The 15,687-nt window shown below is 41.9% G+C and overlaps 1 protein-coding gene across 2 annotated transcripts in view; it reads left to right on the forward strand.

The window, feature by feature from the left end:
• Positions 1–15,687, forward strand: part of CRHR2 (corticotropin releasing hormone receptor 2) — a 152,132-nt gene that overhangs the window by 119,543 nt on the left and 16,902 nt on the right. For both annotated transcript variants that reach the window (XM_056518866.1, XM_056518865.1), the window contains exons 6-7: positions 1,571–1,631; positions 11,174–11,246. In XM_056518866.1, coding sequence (XP_056374841.1) covers positions 1,571–1,631; positions 11,174–11,246 — 134 coding nt within the window. The remainder of the gene's footprint in view (positions 1–1,570; positions 1,632–11,173; positions 11,247–15,687) is intronic.

The raw sequence follows: 15,687 nt of genomic DNA on the forward strand, positions 1-15,687 counted from the left end.
ATGCTAACTTGATGCCATCTGTGAAAAAGCTGAAGTTAAAGAGAGGATGGCTTCTACAAATGGATAATGATCCTAAACACATCAAGAGGTGTAAACTGAAGGTTTTATCATGGCCTTCACAATCTCCTGACCTCAACATAATTGAAAATCTATGGATAGAGCAGTGCGTGACAGACAGCCCAGAAATCTCAAAGAACTGGAAGACTTTTGTAAGGAAGAATGGGCAAAGATAAAGACTCTTGGCTGGCTACAAAAAGCGTTTACAAGCTGTGATACTTGCCAAAGGGGGCAGTACAAGATATTAACTCTGCAGGGTGCCCAACTTTTGCAGATGCCATTTTTTTGTTTTCTGTTATTTTGAAAGTGTAAATAATGGAAATAAAATCTAACTTTTGGTGACATATTATAAGAATGTCTAATCTGTAATTTGATGCCTTTTGGAGATTTTTACATCTTTCCTTGGCTTCTTTATGCACATGAATAACATTTTTTTACCTGGGGTGCCCAAACTTTTGATCCCCTCTGTAGATAGATATGAGATAGATAGATAGATAGATAGATAGATAGATATGAGATAGAAAGATAGATAGATATGAGATAGAAAGATAGATAGATATGAGATAGATAGATATGAGATAGATAGATATGAGATAGATAGATATGAGATAGATATGAGATAGATATGAGATAGATATGAGATAGATAGATATGAGATAGATAGATATGAGATAGATATGAGATAGATATGAGATAGATATATATGAGATAGATAGATATGAGATAGATAGATATGAGATAGATAGATATGAGATAGATAGATATGAGATAGATAGATATGAGATAGATATGAGATAGATAGATATGAGATAGATAGATATGAGATAGATAGATATGAGATAGATAGATATGAGATAGATAGATAGATATGAGATAGATAGATAGATATGAGATAGATAGATAGATAGATAGATATGAGATAGATAGATAGATAGATATGAGATAGATAGATATGAGATAGATAGATAGATATGAGATAGATAGATAGATAGATAGATAGATAAATGATTTTGCTTTAGTTTAAAATAAGATAGATGTACTAGACCCCCTTAAGCTTCAGGGTGATACTCTCCCTTCTCCCCCCATAGTTGTGCCCCTGGTTCCCTATTAGGAAGGTTGACAATGGGTTCTTAAGATCAGACACCCCCTATAACTCCTTATACTGCCTCCCTGTGCTGGAATGTCTATACAAGTGTAATCCACAGCCCCCCCCCTCATCCCCTCCATCTGCTTGTGCCCAGATCACGTCCCCCCATAATACACGGTGCACATGTTCTGGATCTCCTTTGAGTTCCCCTTGGTGTTCTTAGTTGTTGATCTAAGCCATAAATCAGCATAATTCTCTGTATAGAGATGGATAATTACATGTAATGAGCAGCTCCGAGCTGGAAGGATAAATGTGCGCGGCAGAGCGACAATCCGAATCCAGAATATATTAACACGCACAACACCAGAAACAAGATGCAACGTATACACATATACCCAACACTGATACAACTCCTGTTTATTCTAGGTATTCCATGTCCAATAATCATCGCCTGGGCTATAGGGAAGCTGTGCAATGAGAACGAACAGTAAGTACAGTACATAGGGCAGTATTATAGTAGTTATATTCTTGTATATAGGAGCAGTATAATAGTAGTTATATTCTTGTATATATGAGCAGTATTATAGTAGTTATATTCTTGTATATAGAGAGCAGTATTATAGTAGTAATATTCTTGTATATAGGGGGCAGTATTATAGTAGTTATATTCTTGTATATAGGAGCAGTATTATAGTAGTTATATTCTTGTATATAGAGAGCAGTATTATAGTAGTAATATTCTTGTATATAGGGGGCAGTATTATAGTAGTTATATTCTTGTATATAGAGAGCAGTATTATTGTAGTTATATTCTTGTATATAGAGAGCAGTATTATAGTAGTTATATTCTTGTATATAGGGGGCAGTATTATAGTAGTTATATTCTTGTATATAGGAGCAGTATTATAGTAGTTATATTCTTGTATATAGAGAGCAGTATTATAGTAGTTATATTCTTGTATATAGGGGGCAGTATTATAGTAGTTATATTCTTGTATATAGGAGCAGTATTATAGTAGTTATATTCTTGTATATAGGAGCAGTATTATAGTAGTTATATTCTTGTATATAGAGAGCAGTATTATAGTAGTAATATTCTTGTATATAGGGGGCAGTATTATAGTAGTTATATTCTTGTATATAGAGAGCAGTATTATTGTAGTTATATTCTTGTATATAGAGAGCAGTATTATAGTAGTTATATTCTTGTATATAGGGGGCAGTATTATAGTAGTTATATTCTTGTATATAGGAGCAGTATTATAGTAGTTATATTCTTGTATATAGGAGCAGTATAATAGTAGTTATATTCTTGTATATAGGAGCAGTATTATAGTAGTTATATTCTTGTATATAGGAGCAGTATTATAGTAGTTATATTCTTGTATATAGGAGCAGTATTATAGTAGTTATATTCTTGTATATAGGAGCAGTATTATAGTAGTTATATTCTTGTATATAGGAGGCAGTATTATAGTAGCTATATTCTTGTATATAGAAGCAGCCTTATAGTAGTTATATTCTTGTATATAGGAGCAGTATTATAGTAGTTATATTCTTGTATATAGGAGGCAGTATTATAGTAGCTATATTCTTGTATATAGGAGCAGTATTATAGTAGTAATATTCTTGTATATAGGAGCAGTATTATGGTAGTTATATTATTGTATATAGAAACAGTATTATAGTAGTTATATTCTTGTATATAGGAGCAGTATTATAGTAGTTATTTTCTTGTATATAGGAGCAGTATTATGGTAGTTATATTCTTTTATATAGGAGCAGTATTATAGTAGTTATATTCTTGTATATAGTAGGCAGTATTATAGTAGTTATATTCTTGTATATAGGAGCAGTATTATAGTAGTTATATTCTTGTATATAGGAGGCAGTATTATAGTAGTTATATTCTTGTATATAGGGGCAATAATATAGTAGTAATATTCTTGTATATAGGAGCAGTATTATAGTAGTTATATTCTTGTATATAGGAGCAGTATTATAGTAGTTATATTCTTGTATATAGGAGGCAGTATTATAGTAGTTATATTCTTGTATATAGGAGCAGTATTATAGTAGTTATATTCTTGTATATAGGAGCAGTATTATAGTAGTTATATTCTTGTATATAGGAGTAGTATTATAGTACAGTGGTCCCTCAACATACGATGTTAATTCGTTCCAAATGAGCCATCGTTTGTCGAATCCATCGTATGTTCAGGGATTCGTGCAATGTAAAGCATAGAAAGCTGTACTCACCTGTCCCCGCCGCTCCTGATGGTGACCCCGGGCCTCTGCCGGGCTCTCCTTGTCATCTCCGGTCCTCCACTGTCTTCTCCGGTCCTCCGCTGTCTCCTCCGGTCCTCCGCTGTCTTCTGCAAGGCCTTACTGGGCCTGCGTAGCGACGTCATTACGCCGCTGCCTACCCCATTCCTATTGGATGACGTGTGCAGCAGCGTATTGACTTCATCGGAGAGGGCCAAGAAGACACCGGAAGACCAGCGCTGGACTTGAAGGGCACCCCGGAGCATCGTGGAGGGGTAAGTAATACTTACCGCACCACACGGGGAACATTAAACTGCTATCCGGCAGCAGCTTAAGCATTTTGCGCTGCCGGATAGCACTTAATACGATGGCCATCGTAGGTCGGGGAGTCACTGTAGTAATATTCTTGTATATAGGAGCAGTATTATAGTAGTTATATTCTTGTATATAGGAGCAGTATTATAGTAGTTATATTCTTGTATATAGGAGGCAGTATTATAGTAGTTATATTCTTGTATATAGGAGGCAGTATTATAGTAGTTATATTCTTGTATATAGGAGGCAGTATTATAGTAGTTATATTCTTGTATATAGGAGCAGTATTATAGTAGTTATATTCTTGTATATAGGAGCAGTATTATAGTAGTTATATTCTTGTATATAGGAGGCAGTATTATAGTAGTTATATTCTTGTATATAGGAGGCAGTATTATAGTAGTTATATTCTTGTATATAGGAGGCAGTATTATAGTAGTTATATTCTTGTATATAGGAGGCAGTATTATAGTAGTTATATTCTTGTATATAGGGGCAGTATTATAGTAGTTATATTCTTGTATATAGGAGCAGTATTATAGTAGTTATATTCTTGTATATAGGAGCAGTATTATAGTAGTTATATTCTTGTATATAGGAGCAGTATTATAGTAGTTATATTCTTGTATATAGGAGCAGTATTATAGTAGTTATATTCTTGTATGTAGGAGCAGTATTATAGTAGGTATATTCTTGTATATAGAGGCAGTATTATAGTAGTTATATTCTTGTATATAGGAAGCAGTATTATAGTATTTATATTCTTGTATATCGGAGGCAGTATTATAATAGTTATATTCTTGTATATAGGAGCAGTATTATAGTAGTTATATTCTTGTATATAGGAGGCAGTATTATAGTAGTTATATTCTTGTATATAGGAGGCAGTATTATAGCAGTTATGTTCTCATACATAGGAGGCAGTATTATAGTAGTTATATTCTTGTATATAGGAGGCAGTATTATAGTATTTATATTCTTGTATATAGGTGGCAGTATTATAGTAGTTATATTCTCATACATAGGAGGCAGCATTATAATAGTTATATTCTTGTATATAGGAGCAGTATTATAGTAGTTATATTCTTGTATAAAGGATCAGTATTATAGTAGTTATATTCTTGTATATAGGAGCAGTATTATAGAAGTTATATTCTTGTATATAGGAGGCTGTTACGCCGAGCGCTCCGGGTCCCCGCTCCTCCCCGGAGCGCTCGCTTCACTCTCGCTACCGCAGCGCTCCGGTCAGCTCCACTGACCCGGTGCGCTGCGATACCGTCTCCAGCCGGGATGCGATTCGCGATGCGGGTGGCGCCCGCTCGCGATGCGCATCCCGGCTCCCGTACCTGACTCGCTCTCCGTCTGTCCTGTCCCGGCGCGCGCGGCCCCGCTCCCTAGGGCGCGCGCGCGCCGGGTCTCTGCCATTTAAAGGGCCACTGCGCCGCTGATTGGCGCAGTGGTTCCAATTAGTGTGTTCACCTGTGCACTCCCTATTTATACCTCACTTCCCCTGCACTCCCTCGCCGGATCTTGTTGCCATTGTGCCAGTGAAAGCGTTTCCTTGTGTGTTCCTAGCCTGTGTTCCAGACCTCCTGCCGTTGCCCCTGACTACGATCCTTGCTGCCTGCCCCGACCTTCTGCTACGTCCGACCTTGCTTCTGTCTACTCCCTTGTACCGCGCCTATCTTCAGCAGCCAGAGAGGTTGAGCCGTTGCTAGTGGATACGACCTGGTCACTACCGCCGCAGCAAGACCATCCCGCTTTGCGGCGGGCTCTGGTGAAAACCAGTAGTGACTTAGAACCGGTCCACTAGCACGGTCCACGCCAATCCCTCTCTGGCACAGAGGATCCACCTCCTGCCAGCCGGCATCGTGACAGTAGATCCGGCCATGGATCCCGCTGAAGTTCCTCTGCCAGTTGTCGCCGACCTCACCACGGTGGTCGCCCAGCAGTCACAACAGATAGCGCAACAAGGCCACCAGCTGTCTCAACTGACCGTGATGCTACAGCAGCTACTACCTCAGCTTCAGCAACCATCTCCTCCGCCAGCTCCTGCACCTCCTCCGCAGCGAGTGGCCGCTTCAGGCCTACGACTATCCTTGCCGGATAAATTTGATGGGGACTCTAAATTTTGCCGTGGCTTCCTTTCTCAATGTTCCCTGCACTTGGAGATGATGTCGGACCAGTTTCCTACTGAAAGGTCTAAGGTGGCTTTCGTAGTCAGCCTTCTGTCTGGAAAAGCTCTGTCGTGGGCTACACCGCTCTGGGACCGCAATGACCCCGTCACTGCCTCTGTACACTCCTTCTTCTCGGAAATTCGAAGTGTCTTTGAGGAACCTGCCCGAGCCTCTTCTGCTGAGACTGCCCTGTTGAACCTGGTCCAGGGTAATTCTTCCGTTGGCGAGTACGCCGTACAATTCCGTACTCTTGCTTCAGAACTATCCTGGAATAATGAGGCCCTCTGCGCGACCTTTAAAAAAGGCCTATCCAGCAACATTAAAGATGTTCTGGCCGCACGAGAAATCCCTGCTAACCTACATGAACTCATTCATCTAGCCACTCGCATTGACATGCGTTTTTCCGAAAGGCGTCAGGAGCTCCGCCAGGATATGGACTTTGTTCGCACGAGGCGTTTTTTCTCCCCGGCTCCTCTCTCCTCTGGTCCCCTGCAATCCGTTCCTGTGCCTCCCGCCGTGGAGGCTATGCAGGTTGACCGGTCTCGCCTGACACCTCAAGAGAGGACACGACGCCGCATGGAGAATCTCTGCCTGTACTGTGCCGGTACCGAACACTTCCTGAAGGATTGTCCTATCCGTCCTCCCCGCCTGGAAAGACGTACGCTGACTCCGCACAAAGGTGAGACAGCCCTTGATGTCAACTCTGCTTCTCCGCGTCTTACTGTGCCTGTGCGGGTATCTGCCTCTACCTTCTCCTTCTCTACTATGGCCTTCTTGGATTCCGGATCTGCAGGAAATTTTATTTTGGCCTCTCTCATCAACAGGTTCAACATCCCGCTGACCAGTCTCGCCAGACCTCCCTACATCAATTGTGTTAACAATGAAAGATTGGACTGTACCATACGTTTCCGCACGGAGCCCCTCCTAATGTGCATCGGACCTCACCATGAGAAAATTGAGTTTTTGGTCCTCCCCAATTGCACTTCCGAAATTCTCCTTGGACTACCCTGGCTTCAACACCACTCCCCTACCCTGGATTGGTCCACTGGGGAGATCAAGAGTTGGGGTCCCTCTTGTTCCAAGGACTGCCTTAAACCGGTTCCCAGTACTCCTTGCCGTGACCCTGTGGTCCCTCCTGTAACCGGTCTCCCTAAGGCCTATATGGACTTTGCGGATGTTTTTTGCAAAAAACAAGCTGAGACTTTACCTCCTCACAGGCCTTATGACTGTCCCATTGACCTCCTCCCGGGCACTACTCCACCCCGGGGCAGAATTTATCCTCTCTCTGTCCCAGAGACTCTTGCTATGTCTGAGTATATCCAGGAAAATTTAAAGAAGGGCTTTATCCGCAAATCTTCCTCTCCTGCCGGAGCCGGATTTTTCTTTGTGTCCAAAAAAGATGGCTCTCTACGTCCTTGCATTGACTACCGCGGTCTTAATAAAATCACTGTAAAAAACCGCTACCCCCTACCTCTCATCTCTGAACTCTTTGATCGCCTCCAAGGTGCCCACATCTTTACCAAACTGGACTTAAGAGGTGCCTATAATCTCATCCGCATCAGAGAGGGGGATGAATGGAAAATGGCATTTAACACTAGAGATGGACACTTTGAGTATCTGGTCATGCCCTTTGGCCTGTGCAACGCCCCTGCCGTCTTCCAAGACTTTGTTAATGAAATTTTTCGTGATCTCTTATATTCCTGTGTTGTTGTATATCTGGACGATATCCTGATTTTTTCTGCCAACCTAGAAGAACACCGCCAGCATGTCCGCATGGTTCTTCAGAGACTTCGTGACAATCAACTTTATGCCAAAATGGAGAAATGTCTGTTTGAATGTCAATCTCTTCCTTTCCTAGGATACTTGGTCTCTGGCCAGGGACTACAAATGGATCCAGACAAACTCTCTGCCGTCTTAGATTGGCCACGCCCCTCCGGACTCCGTGCTATCCAACGTTTTTTGGGGTTCGCCAATTATTACAGACAATTCATTCCACATTTTTCCACCATTGTGGCTCCTATCGTGGCTTTAACCAAAAAGAATGCCAATCCTAAGTCATGGCCTCCTCAAGCGGAAGACGCCTTTAAACAGCTCAAGTCTGCCTTTTCTTCGGCTCCCGTGCTCTCCAGACCTGACCCATCTAAACCCTTCCTATTGGAGGTTGATGCCTCCTCTGTAGGAGCTGGAGCGGTCCTTCTACAGAAAAATTCTTCCGGGCATGCTGTTACTTGTGGTTTTTTTTCTAGGACCTTCTCTCCGGCTGAGAGGAACTACTCCATCGGGGACCGAGAGCTTCTAGCCATTAAATTAGCACTTGAGGAATGGAGGCATCTGTTGGAGGGATCAAGATTTCCAGTTATTATTTACACCGATCACAAGAACCTCTCCTATCTCCAGTCTGCCCAACGGCTGAATCCTCGCCAGGCCAGATGGTCTCTGTTCTTTGCCCGATTTAATTTTGAAATTCACTTTCGGCCTGCCGATAAGAACATTAGGGCCGATGCTCTCTCTCGTTCCTCGGATGCCTCGGAAGTAGAGCTCTCTCCGCAACACATCATTCCCCCTGACTGCCTGATCTCCACTTCTCCAGCCTCCATCAGGAAAACTCCTCCAGGGAAGACCTTCGTTTCTCCACGCCAACGCCTTGGAATCCTCAAATGGGGTCACTCCTCCCATCTCGCAGGTCATGCGGGTATCAAGAAATCCGTGCAACTCATCTCTCATTTCTATTGGTGGCCGACTCTGGAGACGGATGTTGTGGATTTTGTACGAGCCTGCACTGTTTGTGCCCGGGATAAGACTCCTCGCCAGAAGCCCGCTGTCTTCTTCATCCTCTGCCTGTCCCCGAACAGCCTTGGTCTCTGATTGGTATGGACTTTATTACAGACTTACCCCCATCCCGTGGCAACACTGTTGTTTGGGTGGTCGTTGATCGATTCTCCAAGATGGCACATTTCATCCCTCTTCCTGGTCTTCCTTCAGCGCCTCAGTTGGCAAAACAATTTTTTGTACACATTTTTCGTCTTCACGGGTTGCCCACGCAGATCGTCTCGGATAGAGGCGTCCAATTCGTGTCAAAATTCTGGAGGGCTCTCTGTAAACAACTCAAGATTAAATTAAACTTTTCCTCTGCATATCATCCTCAATCCAATGGGCAAGTAGAAAGAATTAACCAGGTCCTGTGTGATTATTTACGCTATTTTGTTTCCTCCCGCCAGGATGACTGGGCAGATCTTCTACCATGGGCCGAATTCTCGTATAACTTCAGAGTCTCTGAATCTTCCTCCAAATCCCCATTTTTTGTGGTGTACGGCCGTCACCCTCTTCCCCCCCTCCCTACTCCCTTGCCCTCTGGTTTGCCCGCTGTGGATGAAATATCTCGTGATCTTTCCACCATATGGAAAGAGACCCAAAATTCTCTTTTACAGGCTTCATCACGCATGAAGAAGTTTGCTGATAGAAAAAGAAGAGCTCCCCCCATTTTTTCTCCTGGAGACAAGGTATGGCTCTCCGCTAAATATGTCCGCTTCCGTGTCCCTAGCTACAAATTGGGACCACGCTATCTTGGTCCTTTCAAAATCTTGTGCCAGATTAATCCTGTCTCTTACAAACTTCTTCTTCCTCCTTCTCTTCGTATTCCTAATGCCTTTCACGTTTCTCTTCTTAAACCACTTATCATCAACCGTTTCTCTCCCAAACTTGTTTCTCCCACTCCTGTTTCCGGCTCCTCGGACATCTTCTCCGTAAAAGAGATACTGGCCTCCAAGAAGGTCAGAGGGAAAACCTTTTTTCTGGTCGATTGGGAGGGTTGTGGTCCTGAAGAGAGATCCTGGGAACCTGAGGACAATATCCTAGATAAAAGTCTGCTCCTCAGGTTCTCAGGCTCTAAGAAGAGGGGGAGACCCAAGGGGGGGGGTACTGTTACGCCGAGCGCTCCGGGTCCCCGCTCCTCCCCGGAGCGCTCGCTTCACTCTCGCTACCGCAGCGCTCCGGTCAGCTCCACTGACCCGGTGCGCTGCGATACCGTCTCCAGCCGGAATGCGATTCGCGATGCGGGTGGCGCCCGCTCGCGATGCGCATCCCGGCTCCCGTACCTGACTCGCTCTCCGTCTGTCCTGTCCCGGCGCGCGCGGCCCCGCTCCCTAGGGCGCGCGCGCGCCGGGTCTCTGCGATTTAAAGGGCCACTGCGCCGCTGATTGGCGCAGTGGTTCCAATTAGTGTGTTCACCTGTGCACTCCCTATTTATACCTCACTTCCCCTGCACTCCCTCGCCGGATCTTGTTGCCATTGTGCCAGTGAAAGCGTTTCCTTGTGTGTTCCTAGCCTGTGTTCCAGACCTCCTGCCGTTGCCCCTGACTACAATCCTTGCTGCATGCCCCGACCTTCTGCTACGTCCGACCTTGCTTCTGTCTACTCCCTTGTACCGCGCCTATCTTCAGCAGCCAGAGAGGTTGAGCCGTTGCTAGTGGATACGACCTGGTCACTACCGCCGCAGCAAGACCATCCCGCTTTGTGGCGGGCTCTGGTGAAAACCAGTAGTGACTTAGAACCGGTCCACTAGCACGGTCCACGCCAATCCCTCTCTGGCACAGAGGATCCACCTCCTGCCAGCCGGCATCGTGACAGAGGCAGTATTATAGTACTTATATTCTTGTATATATAAGCAGTATTATAGTAGTTATATTCTTGTATATAGGAGCAGTATTACAGTAGTTATATTCTTGCATATAGGAGCAGTATTATAGTAGTTATATTCTTGTATATAGGAGCAGTATTATAGTAGTTATATTCTTGTATATAGGAGCAGTATTATAGTAGTTATATTCTTGTATATAGGAGCAGTATTATAGTAGTTATATTCTTGTATATAGGAGCAGTATTATAGTAGTTATATTCTTGTATATAGGAGCAGTATTATAGTAGTTATATTCTTGTATATAGGAGGCAGTATTATAGTAGTTATATTCTTGTCTATAGGAGAAGGATTATAGTAGTTATATTCTTGTATATAGGAGCAGTATTATAGTAGTTATATTCCTGTATATAGGAGCAGTATTATAGTAGTTATATTCTTGTATATAGGAGCAGTATTATAGTATTTATATTCTTGTATATAGGAGCAGTATTATAGTAGTTATATTCTTGTATATAGGAGGCAGTATTATAGTAGTTATATTCTTGTATATAGGAGCAGTATTATAGTATTTATATTCTTGTACATCTATGAAAAACAGTAGAATGAAAATCATTTTTGACATTTATTTTTCATCAGATGCTGGATCGGAAAAGGTCCAGGAAAATACATTGATTACATCTATCAAGGACCGGTCATTCTCGTCCTTCTTGTAAGTTACTATTTATTTCTTTCTCAGATCCCTTTTCCCCCAACATCTCCTTTTAGAGGAAAGTCCAGAGACTCCATGTACATTATCCAACCCTCCGGGTGAAGTCGAGGGGTTCGGCAGACTTGTTTCTTGGTTTATAGCCAACTGAAAGATATGCAAGTCCTAAGATTCTACATATTAATGTTCTTTCCTCCTGAGTCTAAAAAGTATCAAGCAAATTCCAAAAACATTCTTTATTATATCGTATCACAATCTAGTAGATCACCCGTTCACCTTTCAATTCTAGTTAAAGTGACTGTAAAAGAAAAGAATAAAATAATTGGAATAGGAATTACAGAGACTTTTTAATTCTAATAATAATAAATAATGTCGATATTTCAAAATCCTCAAATCCATATCAATATGGGGTTAAAATATTTTTGCTATTTGTTTTTTGTTGGTGTTTTTTTTTTTTTTTTTTAACCAGCGCTTTAAATCATGTAAGACAACTTAAGCTACATTGATCATTGAATGTGATATATCCTTTATGGAGGCAGTATTATAGTAGTTATATTCTTGTATATAGGAGCAGTATTATAGTAGTTATATTCTTGTATATAGGAGGAGTATTATAGTAGTTATATTCCTGTATATAGGAGCAGTATTATGGTAGTGATATTCTTGTATATAGGGGCAGTATTATAGTAGTTATATTCTTGTATATAGGAGCAGTATTATAGTAGTTATATTCTTGTATATAGGAGCAGTATTATAGTAGTTATATTCTTGTATATAGGAGCAGTATTATAGTAGTTATATTCTTGTATATAGGAGCAGTATTATAGTAGTTATATTCTTGTATATAGGAGCAGTATTATAGTAGTTATATTCTTGTATATAGGAGCAGTATTATAGTAGTTATATTCTTGTAAATAGGAGCAGTATTATAGTAGTTATATTCTTGTATATAGGAGCAGTATTATAGTAGTTATATTCTTGTATATAGGAGCAGCATTATAGTAGTTATATTCTTGTATATAGGAGGCAGTATTATAGTAGTTATATTCTTGTATATAGGAGCAGTATTATAGTAGTTATATTCTTGTATATAGGAGCAGTATTATAGTAGTTATATTCTTGTATATAGGAGCAGTATTATAGTAGTTATATTCTTGTATATAGGAGCAGTATTATAGTAATTATATTCTTGTATATAGGAGCAGTATTATAGTAGTTATATTCTTGTATATAGGAGCAGTATTATAGTAGTTATATTCTTGTATATAGGAGCAGTATTATAGTAGTTATATTCTTGTATATAGGAGCAGTATTATAGTAGTTATATTCTTGTATATAGGAGGCAGTATTATAGTAGTTATATTCTTGTATATAGGAGACAGTATTATAGTAGTTATATTCTTGTATATAGGAGGCAGTATTATAGTAGTTATATTCTTGTATATAGGAGCAGTATTATAGTAGTTATATTCTTGTATATAGGAGCAGTATTATAGTAGTTATATTCTTGTAAATAGGAGCAGTATTATAGTAGTTATATTCTTGTATATAGGAGCAGTATTATAGTAGTTATATTCTTGTATATAGGAGCAGCATTATAGTAGTTATATTCTTGTTTGTGGTCGTTGCTACATGACTGATATGCGTACAACCCTAGTACTAACCTAACAACCAACTGTAACCAATAACCTATCAACCTCAACTAAGCAGTCTGAAGTGTGCCATAACTGCGGCGTAAAGAATATGCCTGGAAAAGAGGGCAAAACCCGGATTTAAACAAACATTTGTTTATTGCAGATTACAACACAAGAGACTGGAATGCGCTAGCCATTTCTTTGTGAGGGTTAGGGATATACTGCATGTAGCATCCGCATTTCCAACATCCTAATTTCATGATTACGTGGGTTGGGACCCCGTGCTTAGAAGTGGCTGTAGCTGCGCCAATACGGAAGGAGTGACCGGATAATGAAGTCGGGACTCCTCCCAGCGACCTGACCGAAATGCGTAAATGTTTGATGAATTGAGAAGTAGTTAGCGGGTTGGATCTGAAAAGGTGTAAAGGGTCGTCAGCTGATAGGTTAACACAGGCATTCAACAATTCACGGAGGACTGTGACAGGACACCATTTGTGCACGGTGGGGAAAACCGGACAATCACAATTTGACCCGGAGACGAGGTCTTGGTCTGACTGAGGGACAGCTCGAAATGATCAGAGACATGTGACAGCTGACTGACCTTAGGAAGGGCGCGTTAATGGTCCGAGCAGTATACTCACCCGGTCTGAGAAACCCATAATAGGCAAGGTACATGGCCGCTTTTAATGTGAGGCTATCACGAATACCCAATGGTGTGGAGTCTAACAAGTCGGACAACTGCCTGAACATGTAGCCTGTGATTGGTTGTCTGACTGGGCTGCGAGGGACTTCCTTCTCAAGGATGCCCTTCAGAGCGGACTTCACCAAGCGAGAAGAGAGTATAGAGTAACTACGGGTATTGGTCAAGGATAAATGGTGTTGGATACCGGCTAGATAACTCTTAATAGTATTGTGGGATAAATGCAGTGTGGTATGGCAAAACCCGACATATGCTAATAGGAAGGGAACTGAAATCTTGTCGCCCTCGGCGTGCTTGGATCTGGATTTGGAAAATGAGTTCCACGCCGTACCATAAATTTTTCGCGTATTTGCGGACAAGGAATCACTGACCAAACGTTTGGCTATCCGAAGGTGCTGGTTCAGTTCATGACTAGTGAATGGAACGGGGGAACTTGCGCCCCTATGGAATCGGCTTCTGGCATCACCTGAAAGAAATGTGACAGGTTGTTCCTAGATAAGGCATCTGCTGCAATATTCTGGACTCCTTCAATGTGAGCACATGTGAAAGTAAATGTATGTAGTAGGGACAGCCAAACTAACCGTCTAGCCAAGCTCATTTATCTATAACATAGCTGACCGTCTAACACCAGGACAGAGAGAGAGTATCCGAAGACGTGTCGGATGAGAATTGTATACGTGACTGGACCTAGACAAGTATGTGCCCGGTGACAAGTGCGAAACGTTATACAAGTACCTTAACAACCTAGAACACCCTGAAGAGCATCTTTAGGAACGAGACTACACAGAGAAAGGAATGCACCGACAACGCAAGCAATCACAACCTGAAAACGTGTCAGGTTCATGAGGTGATTACTTGGACAACAATAAACAACTCTTTAAACCAGGACAGAGGGAAAGTATCCGAAGACGTGTCGGACGAGAATCGTATGCGTAACCGGGCCTAGACGAGTATGCGCCCGGTGACAAGTGCGAAACGCTATACGAGTACCATATCAACCTAGAACACCATGAAGTACATTTTTGGACATGACTACACAGAGAAAGGAGCGCATCGACAACGCAAGCAATCACAACCTGAAAGCGTGTCAGGTTCATGAGGTGATTACTCGGACAACAATAATCAACTCTTTAAACCAGGACAGAGGGAAAGTATCCGAAGACGTGTCGGACGAGAATCGTATGCGTAACCGGGCCTAGACGAGTATGCGCCCGGTGACAAGTGCGAAACGTTATACGAGTATCATATCAACCTAGAACACCATGAAGTACATTTTTGGGACATGACTACACAGAGAAAGGAGCGCATCGACAACGCAAGGAATCACAACCTGAAAGCGTGTCAGGTTCATGAGGTGATTACTTGGAGAACAATGTACGACACTTTAAACCAGAACAGAGGGAAAGTATCCGAAGACGTGTCGAACGAGAATCGTATGCGTAACCGGGTCTAGACGAGTATGCGCCCGGTGACAAGTGCGAAACGTTATACGAGTACCATATCAACCTAGAACACCATGAAGTACATTTTTGGGACATAATTACACAGAGAAAGGAGCGCATCGACAACGCAAGCAATCACAACCTGAAAGCGTGTCAGGTTCATGAGGTGATTACTTGGAGAACAATGTACGACACTTTAAACCAGAACAGAGGGAAAGTATCCGAAGACGTGTCGGACGAGAATCGTATGCGTAACCGGGTCTAGACGAGTATGCGCCCGGTGACAAGTGCAAAACGTTATACGAGTACCATATCAACCTAGAACACCATGGAGTACATTTTTGGGACATGACTACACAGAGAAAGGAGCGCATCGACAACGCACGCAATCACAACCTGAAAGCGTGTCAGGTTCATGAGGTGATTACTTGGACAACAATAAATAACTCTTTAAACCAGGAGAGAGGGAAAGTATCCGAAGACGTGTCGGACGAGAATTGTATGCGTAACTGAGTCTAGATAAGTGTGTGCCCAGTGGTAAGTGCGAAAGTTTATACGAGTACCATGACAACCCAAAACATCGTGAATTCCGTTTTTTGAGAACGTGACTATACCGTAAAAGAGGTGCACCGACAACACAAGTAAACACAACCTGAAGACGTGTGAGG

Source organism: Hyla sarda, chromosome 5 (genome assembly GCF_029499605.1).
Source record: "Hyla sarda isolate aHylSar1 chromosome 5, aHylSar1.hap1, whole genome shotgun sequence".
Lineage (NCBI taxonomy): Eukaryota > Metazoa > Chordata > Amphibia > Anura > Hylidae > Hyla > Hyla sarda.